Source organism: Clavelina lepadiformis, chromosome 4, assembly GCF_947623445.1.
Source record: "Clavelina lepadiformis chromosome 4, kaClaLepa1.1, whole genome shotgun sequence".
NCBI lineage: Eukaryota > Metazoa > Chordata > Ascidiacea > Aplousobranchia > Clavelinidae > Clavelina > Clavelina lepadiformis.
The window spans coordinates 24,436,331-24,446,682 of record NC_135243.1 but is presented as its reverse complement, the minus strand read 5'-3'; the positions used below and the strand labels follow the sequence as shown (position 1 = coordinate 24,446,682).

At 37.0% G+C, this 10,352-nt stretch overlaps 1 protein-coding gene across 1 annotated transcript; it reads right to left on the bottom strand.

The window, feature by feature from the left end:
- Window positions 1-3,433: 3,433 nt before the first annotated feature.
- Window positions 3,434-9,901, bottom strand: LOC143453084 (disintegrin and metalloproteinase domain-containing protein 19-like). Its single transcript, XM_076954233.1, has 16 exons — window positions 9,755-9,901; window positions 9,534-9,625; window positions 8,750-8,899; window positions 8,366-8,451; window positions 7,930-8,108; window positions 7,729-7,823; window positions 7,103-7,261; window positions 6,561-6,758; window positions 6,238-6,404; window positions 5,906-6,100; window positions 5,476-5,641; window positions 5,076-5,190; window positions 4,811-4,922; window positions 4,431-4,617; window positions 4,056-4,121; window positions 3,434-3,735 (listed from the first exon to the last, which is right to left on the bottom strand). Exons 1-16 carry the CDS (start codon window positions 9,858-9,860, stop codon window positions 3,631-3,633), a joined length of 2,178 nt encoding a protein of 725 aa, XP_076810348.1. The 5' UTR covers window positions 9,861-9,901; the 3' UTR covers window positions 3,434-3,630.
- Window positions 9,902-10,352: the final 451 nt, after the last annotated feature.

Here is a 10,352-nt window from a genome sequence, read left to right as displayed (position 1 = left end):
AACAAGAGCAGAGCACAACATTCGAACGACTTCGAGCGATCTCAAACAAGAGCAGCACACAACAAGCTAACTCCATTCTCTCGAAGTCGTTCACAAGTGGCGAATTAAGTTTGTTTTCCAAAAACGTTTCATATTTATCTTTGAAAGCTGTGTCTGATAAAATATCGTTAAACTTCGACCATGTTGATGCAACGTTGTCAATAGAAAGCAGCCCATTTCCTGGCTGATTGTCAGTTGGATTAATTGTGATTGTGATTAATTGTGATTGTGATTGTGATTAATTGTGATTGTGATTGTGATTGTGATTAATAATTGTGATTAATTGCAGACGGATTTCAGCTGACGGATTTCCTCAGATTCAGAATTGCTGACGGATTTCCTGGCTGATTGTCAGTTGGATTTGCTGTAATTGTGATTGAAAAAGGAATACCGGTAAAAGTGAAACTATTTCCCACTTCCCATTCATCTCCGTCCACTTCATCTTCAAAGGACTTGAGTAGGTCTCTGCCAGTGAAGTCAGATGCATCGATTTCACGCACCTGAGCCATAATACTTCACTAAACCTTATTCACAACTAATTGAACTAACTGACTTGTCTATTGAGGTAACGGTTCAAAGATAGTTTTGATTTATCCGTCGTAAATAAAAACTTTACTCAAGTGGCCAAGAATAAGCTTTTGGGTTGAAATACTAGTATAAGGCATAGATCATACATAAACCCAAGATAACCTCGTAACGCACTGCAAACGGATCAAAGATAGTTTTGGCATCTCAACGTCGTAAATAAAAACTTTACTCAAGTGGCCAAGAATAAACAGTTGGGTTAAGGTAACTTAAAAAGAGCATTTAACAATATTTTAAGGGGCCTCTGAAAATCATGCCATCAACGTCAAAATATGCCGGCAGCTCCGTGACGTTAGTTAGCTTTCAACGTTTACAAACAAACGGACGTAAAGCTCTGTGACGTTCGAAAACGTCTCGGTTGGCTGGCTTTTAACGGATTTTAGATGGCAGCGAATGAGTAAGCAGACTACGAACAAACGCACGTATTTGGCAATAAATTATCATGACAGCAGGTCGCACGTTTGGTCTTTTCAAAAAATGAGCAGCGAACAGCATTATGACTGTTAGTTGCGTCATAATGATAAATTGTTACGTAGCTTAATTAAACAACGTTTCTTTCGTGAGTCACCTGACTTGCTGACCGCAACATGTCGTCCATTGTTGCTTATGTCTTAATACATTCTATAAATATCATGGTATTATTCGCAAATATCAACTTTTGTTCAAAGTCTGATGCAGATTACGTTTCAACTTTCAACCGCTCAAGAACCGTCTAGGTTCACGTCGATGAATCACGTCTTGCGCTGCACGGAAATTACTATTGTGACGTAATACGCGACAGCGCCTTCATCTCCAGGTCGAAAATGCGGAAGCAATAACTCTGAGTCTGCTTTGTAGTTGAATAGTTAGAACTCTGAGTTGCGTGTTCGACAGCCGGTGTAATACTGTTGTAATAAACCATGAGACCTCTCGAAACAAAATTTAGTGACAATTTTACAAATTCAGCAACAAAACGATGGTGACCATGACGACCAATATTCTCACATAACCGTGTCTGGTTAGCAACTATTTTAACATAAAATGTTACTGCAGTAACTAGTTAAATCAAAGCGCGCAAGTAGCTTGTTATTTTGGTCGACTTCTTTTGAAGTAAGCACCTGCACACTAAGCAATACACAAGATTACCAATTCCAATCACTTGGCATGACTGTTGACAATTGTAGAAAGCCAACTAGCAATAAATAAACTAAAGCAATATCTTCCGTGCTGTCACCTGCATACGTGGGCACAATTAACACTGGGAAAGATTGGAAAGCGGAAGCAATACGCTTCTTAATTTACCACCCACCACTAAGTGACGAAGCAATGTGAATATTCATAACACAGTCATAACTTCCTATCCAATACAGAGATTATCTTTATTGTCCAACCACAGAACACTTTGGAATAGAAAATAGCATTTGCTGGTGATTTAAGACGAGTAAAGTTTATTGAATCGGTTTCTCTGTGAACTGAATATATCAAGGTAAATAAAATTTACAAAATGCTGTCTAGTTTCGAAAAGTGTTAACGTGCAATCGTACAAGTTAAAACATGGCGGTTGATCTAGTAAAACACTACAACAATCAATCAAGTATGACGTCACAAAATGCCGCTTCCATCGGAGGGATTCGACCAGTTTTTCTCTCACGTACATGTCCTTCACATAGAAATCATATGAACTACGTGGATTATTTTCTGGATATAATATGACGTCACTTTAGATTAGCTTGACAGTTCTATAAGAAAGTTATCTTCCGATGAGCCGAAGAGGTCCATAAGTGATGACGTCACTTTCCAGTGCGCCTTTATCCATTTCCATGACGTCACGGCGACGACGTTTTTTGCTGTTGCAGGACTGAGGCTAAAGAGCAGAGAAATATTTAGATTGACGAAACCAGTCGCTGCCAAAGAACGTTGAATAACTTCGTCTTCAAACGATCGTGTGAGGAAGTTGGGACAAAACTCAAAGACGGAGAAGAAGAGAAAACCTTCATATGCGTTGTTCAGACGAAATATCGCGTACACAAGCGTGTTCACTGTGACGTCATTGTCGTTCGCTGTGATCGGAATCGCAAAATTGACGTCTCGAAAAAGCAGAAAGTCAACCGAAAATGTCGCGGTATCTGTTGCACTGATGATGATCAAACTGCAAAATGTAATGTTATTTAACAATGATCATTATGACGTAACATACATCGAATTCTTGATACACCAGTGAGACAAAAAATGTGAATATCACCTAACAAGGCAAGATGAAGAAAATAATAAACAATAAATTCGTCCCCAGCACAAAACAAACAGTAAAAGTGTTAAGATAACATTTATAAACAATAAACAATAAATGACGACACACAGCGGGTTGAGGTTGGGTGTCTGTGCAGAGACGAGTAGAAAAACGTTTATGCATTATTCTAGAGTCGCTGAATAGCAAATATTTTCATAATTTTCATAAAATATAATGCGACTATATGATTATACATTGATATAAAATTAAAATAATTGACTAGATGCCTTGAAAAAATCTAAAATTATAATTATGGACGAGCTTAAAGCACTAAAATACTATCAGTCAATCAGTACATTCATAGGCTAACAATGCAGTATTAAAAATTTGCAATTTCGGTACTCGGTAATTTTAAAATGTTTACTTCGAGGCTTTGAGAAATATGTCTTCAAAATCTTCATTTTAACTAAACCTTAATGCCAATTTTAGCGCTTTTTGTTCTTGTTTTAATCTACAAACGTCTAATAAAGGCGCAAGGAGTGAAATCACTTATCACCTGAAGTAACCTTTAATTGGACCCAATAATTAGACAAAGATTGCACTTACAGCAGGATCCGCTGCACAAAACGTACCGAGTACCGGCAAAGTACCAAGCTACTTCTTTGAAACAATAGCGTATACCGCGAACGTCATTACACTTTTTGCCAAGTACCGGTACCGCTACCGACGGTACTTTTAACGTACCGACTGCCCACCTCTGCACATAGGTGACAATTTAATAGACTTCTCACTTATATCATTCAGGGGGGTGGCCCGCTATCAACACTTCCTCCACCACCAGGAGAGAAGCAATCTGGAGGAGCAAAGCCATCGAAGCAGTGACAGTTTCCGTTGTCGTTGCAGATCTATGAAAGATTGGTGTTGAAAGATTAACGTACGACTTAAAGTTTCAAGTCTGTGCAGCAGCCACATTGCTAATAACTTTAAGCCTGTAAATGATCGATTAACGACTGAATTATTATCATTTTATCGCTACTGTATAAATAAAATTTTATATTTTCAATAAGATATTCTTAACTATTGTGTTAACTATAACTCTTGTGTTACTGTGCAACCACGGAATATGACACCAATGATAGGAATTTACTTGCAGGTGATGTTTGTTTTCAGCAAAGTGACGTCACTTGTGGTAATACAAGTACAAAGTTAATCAGCTGCAACTTACCCCATTTCCACTGCAGTTGTTTGGGCAAGTTGACGTGAAATCAACACAAGCAGCATTCCTGCACACCTGGCAAAACATAAATACAACTAATTACTGCTTCTATTCTGCTTCCAATTTTATGTACCGGTGCCATTAATCTATTTTTTTTATAGAGCCCTACAGTAGAAGTGATTGCTCAGTAGATGTTTATTGCTCTTCAACGAGCGACTGGGGATAACATGATTATCAGCGTTGTGATATGAAACGTTTTTGTCAGTTTGATATGATTCTCGAATAGGAGCAAGTTACAGCCAAAATCGAACATGGAATAATACATCCGATTGTATGAAGCTGTAAAAATATTGACATCTAAAATAGTCACAAGTAGAAAGTTACCTTTGAATTATCAGCACAACCCATCCATTGGCTGACGTAGGTTGTGTCGATAAATCCTATATCTGGGTTACGCACTTGGACCACACAGGTTTCGTTTGTTGCAGGAGTTAGGTAAAACAAATCACGATCGATGGGACCTCGCACAAATGAAGGGATGACGCAGTAGAATTTACCACATTCAATGTTGCTACAGCAAAAAGAAACGTACAATTGACATAAATAAAAACTTAATAAACTGATTTCCAACCAAGCTCTTAAACTCTGAGCATACATGTGATATATTTGCATGCACACTTGAAATTAATGGAACCATTTGATCCTTGCAACACTTTGTCATCATCCAACAACAAGAAACAGGTGAGAATGTTATAAAACCTCACTTCAATGTACAAGCAATATACGGTGAGGTTGTTGAAGTAAAATTGAGACCACAATTGCCAGAAGCAATTCCCAGTGTGTTGAAAACATCACAGGAATGAGCGTAGCTTGAATCTGCGTTAAACAAGATTTTGTTGTTAGTATTAATCAATTCTCAGTATAGTGAAAACAACTGAACAGCGTAATTACATCATTGAGCCTTAAACTCAATATTGCAGTTGGAAATGTTTTAAATAAAATACAAATGATAGAAATTTTTTCATCAACCTGGACCATACGATAACTGGCACATTCGATCACGGCTAATGCAGATCCCGCCACTGCAGCGATTAGTCCCGTTACTACAAAGTCCACCATCTTCTACCAAGCGGTTCGCTGGGCACTGAATAATTGTAAAGGTAGTTGGTCATTTTCACATTTTTTGCTGTTTCTTTTCTCAATTTAAGCAATGACTTAAATTATTAAATTTCAAAGCCTAAATAGTTTGTTTAAGAATTTAAATCTAATAATTATTTCTAACTTAGAAAATGAAATTTAAGCAAAAAGATTTCTATTTCTATACAAGATTTATATTTAAAGTATGTTTTAAAAAAAACTATAAAATTAGAATTATTAAACAAAAATAAATTCCAGGAAATTTTATTTTTGTGGCAGCTTTTCAACTCACAGATTTGTTCTGTCCATTGCAGTATTCTGGCAGATCGCAATCACCACAAGATTCCCTGCATTGAGTACCGGGTGGGGCGACCTTGCACTGATGCGAGAGACAGCACGCCTCCGAATCACACTCCGCAAAGTCCCAAAGCAAACAAGTTGCCGGGTTGCAACATCGACTAAGTGTTTCCACAAGAAAATAGAAAATTTAATGTTTTAAATTCTCTGTTATGCTAAAATGTGGGTCTTGTATTAATTAATTATCATCAAACATATTCATCGACTGGAAAAAATACAACGAGAAGCAACTAATTTCAATCTTTGCATTTGTATGATTTCATTAAAAGCTTTGTAACTTAACTTAGATATAAAACTGAATTGTAAGAGAAACAATTAATAGTTCAGTCCATAAACGAGCAACTGTAAAAACGTTAAAAACTTACCTTGTACATTCCACCACCGTACCACAGTCACATTCTTCTCCCAGCTCCACAATCTTATTCCCACACGACGAGCGAGGGATCAATGACGCAATCTCCGGCTTATCGAGGAGGCAACGCCCGGTCGATAGTTCAAGTTCAACTTTAAGTTGCTTGATGCTGCAATTGGACCACTCTGTGGGAAACGGACGATCGCTCCTGAATACAAAATAGATTTCTAATAAAATCTCCAATGATTTTAGTGAATAAAAAAATAATGCAAATTATTCTCGATGCTCACAGCATTTGCTGATTCAGTTGTGGTTTCAAAGCTTGCGCTTAACTTTAAAACTCACCGAAGTCTTGCAGACATGATGCAGTCTCTGTCCCCTTCTTCACATAAACATGGACCAGGTTGAGGTTGATTGGGGTCATTATCATCGTGACGTAGGCCGAGACTGTGGCCAACTTCGTGGGTTAAAAGTTGAGGGGTGAAACCGAGACTGTTGTTCAACGCATAAATCTGCAAGTTCAAAAAATGTGAAACTTTTGAAGTATAAATTTCAAAAATAAAAGTTTAATAAAGTATATTTTCCACAACGACGTCGTCAACTAATTAACAGTAGCAAACGAAGTTCGTGATATGAGAGCAAAGCTCACGGGATAAGATGAAACTCACTGAGGAATAGGTGATAGATTCTGGTTGACACATTGCAGCAATGTGGGCAATCCCAACAATGTTGGTGACGTTTTCTTCCCGAAAAAGACCCAACCCTCCCTGACGGAGGTAAATGGTGTGGTCGGATTTTACCCAAGGCGACGTGGGAGGGTCAACGGCGACACGAATCGATCTGTAGCGAGTCATGTCCACAAACGTCTGCAAAAGATTTATTTATCTTTTAAGTCTTGATTCCCTCAAAACTATTATGGAAAATGATTTTACTGAACTGTAGCAAACTACAGTGACAAAAGTGCAGTGTAGTGAAGCAGACAGAGACATTTGACATAACGACAAGTTAAATTACAGTTAATTAGAGAAAATTTACTTGTTAAATTACTGTTATTTTAAAAAACGTTGAAAACATTTTCCAGTGCCCATGAAATAAACGATCTTGCTATCCGGCCCCCTGAGACAAATCCAGGGACAGACAGACAGACGAACATCCCGTTACTATGAACAACTTTGCTAAAAGCAAGTTTATGGAATATGATAGCACAGACCTGATATAGATCCTCTTCGTTTACAAAGATTTGATCTCCCGACCTCCAGTTCTCAACGTTGCTGACAACCGTACGAATGCCCAATGGTTGAAATAAGGTGTCCATGTAGTTCGCAAAATAAAAGACCGTATTCAAAACAGCTGCATCTGGAAGGAAATTCTGTAACATACGAAAAAATAACAAACAATTTCAAAGTTTGCTTTCGGTCAGTTTACAGTTTCAGCAAAAAATAATCAATACAACTGTTCATGTTAAAAACGTTTCAAGTTAAAAGGGAAAAAATTGCTTATTTAAAATATATCATCATACGTTGATGGCACAAACTTTGCTGATTATGGTCGGTAAGTACCATCACTACCATCACTAAGGTTACCATCACTAAGGTTACCATCACTACCATCACTACCATCACCAACTCCGCATAAACATCAAAACCCTCATCACTTTGTGAGCTGAGGAACTGAGTTTTGAGACCGGGTAGGGATCGAAAAATTGTAACAAGTTCATAATCATAACACGGGTTTCAAACACGACCGAATGTGTCCGCAAACATTGCAAACCCAAACACTGCGTTCGCTAATAAAATGATTGTAATAAGACTTTGACAAAAATGTGTGAAAACTTACAAAGTTTTGGGTAAACACAAATTGCAGATGAATGTATCGGGTTTGTGATGAAATATCTCGTTTATTTCTTCGAACACTCTCCATTCCATCAAAATCTGATAAACAAAAACGTTATTCTGCTACGTAAAATCTATCACAATAGACATCATATGTGTGATTATAGTATGTACGTTTGAATCAAATCACGGAAAAATCTCACACCTGTGTTGATCCCAAAATTTAACTTTTCATTTCCGGTGATGTTGGTCAACAAGTCGGTTCCACAGACACCTTCTGGAATCTTCAAAGCTGATAGTTTGAAGAGGACGTGTCCAAGAGTTCCATTGTCGTAAAGAACCGGCCGGATTACGGCAATATCACCATCCATGAATATGTCAGCTCTGTGTACATAGACATCATGAAACCATCATTAATTTCACAAAGGAAAATTTTAATCCGATAGAAAAAAATGGGTACGGACAGTTTTAAAGAAACTTCTCTGTGGAATTCTTTATATGAGTAAATTTGATGAGCAGTTTAATGCGACAATATACTCAAGTAAAGTACTCAATATATACTCAATATATATACTATATATATACAGTATACTCAATATACTGCGACAAGCAATACACTCAAATGATGGCAAATTAGATACCTAAAAGGTTCAGTACGAACGATTGCTTTGCTGACATCATTGTTTCCATGAATGGCATAACCGGTATATTGGCGGAAATTCAAATCCTACATTTAAAAGATATTATTATTACCTGTCATTGTCACATCACAATTAAACAAAATTAACTTCAGTTGATAAAACAATTTAAAAAAAGTGTCGGTAACCGGCTGTGTTGAAATTAATTAACAATCGGCAGTTCATCTTCCACAGGCTCTATTCTGGCTAAGCTAGCTCAATTTTCTTGGATTTTAAGAAAATAATGCTAACATCGTTATAAAATAGTTGAAACGTACATTAAAAATGTTTTAAAATAGATTATATCTAAATTTATTATTATTAAAAAATTAGTGATTTCTAAAATACCTCTGGCTTTGGAAACAAAACCTCCCCGGAATTTGGATCTGTCACACAAAAATGCTTATCCACCACATCAACATTTAGCTGAAGATCTTTGAACAAATATTTTTCCGAAGCGTGAAATGTGACTTGGTGTTTGTGTAGGCCTGGCTGGGTCTAACAAGTTGGATAAAAACATAAAAAACCTTTTACAAACTGTCCTACTACAAGCAATGACACAGAGTAGGAGAACGTTCTGAGGTATCGGTCTTTGTTACTTTACAATGATGCAGTCACTAAGTCGCTCTAGTCCTGAATCGGAGTGAAAAAGTGCACAGGAAAATAAAATTAATTGCAAGTATAAATAATGGTTGCTGTTTAATCTTGTTCCACTGGAAGTTTTTCACCAAAAACAACCAAACCAAAACAGCAAACTTTCTAATCTGGATCCAAACTGCAGAGTATGGTAGGAAGGCAAACTAAATTTTATTGGTTATTTTCCTTTTTTTTGCAAGTTTTTTTTTTCATTTTGATGTTCTGCAGGTATTTACTGCAACTAGATAAGGCCTATAAACATTGACATTTAAACAATTCTCGTGATCATGTTAAAGTATGGTATAATATCATAATTCCCAATTGCAGTGCAACGGTCGCACTGCACGGTATCGAACCCAGTTAGCATCATTACGAGCCAAACCCTTTACTTTACCGAATAATGTAAATAAATCTAATCGCTCGGCTACTACCATCATAGTAACAGCCCTGCTAGTAATAGAAATGTTCACGAGAACCTTAACAAACAAAAATTTACCTGAGTTTTCAAATTTCTTGACCATTTGTCGTTTATCTTTTGTTCGATTTCAACCAGCTCAAAATTTGGCAAAGAACCCAAATTCCGTTCGTCTAGAAATTAAAGATGACATAAAACTTATCCCTTTAAATTAATTATTACTTCATTGTAGCTGCTCGAAGAAGCAGAGTGTCGGTTCTTGTCGTAACTTGTGTATGTCTAATGTCTATTTTCACACTTACTGAAGATTTCTTCAGTATTAAACTCCTGATCTCCAACAACCGATGACAATCGTAGAAAAATACAAGCGATGAAACTAAAACAGACGAGCTGAAATGATTCAGTCATTCTCTGGCTGCAGATCTTTATACAAACGTTATCCTACACAAGATGCTGTGTATAGAAAGGTTCTGTGATAATAATACAGTGGTGAGAACACTCATCAGTCAAAATTAAGCATAAAATCTTTCCAAATAGAAACAACGCAAACCACGATTTTCGATTTTCTAAAAACAAAAGTAGCTTCGCAGACCGACGCATATGTAGCTCGTCGTATGCTGCATGTCGTGTCAATCTAAGGCTGTCACTATTTCACCGGAAAAAAAACTGTTCATTCGATGCTGATTTTTGTAGTTTGACGAAGACGTTCTGACGTAATAATCTGAACTTAGCCCAAATTGACAACCATGGACGCCTAAGATGGGCGGCTGAAGTGGCATTTTCTACCCTGGGATTATATTTTTTCTAATAATAAATAACCAATGGCTTTTAATCGCGACCTTTTTTCTTTGCATCTCGCCCCTTTTGTTGCATTTGTGTCGGAACAATTGACAAAGATTT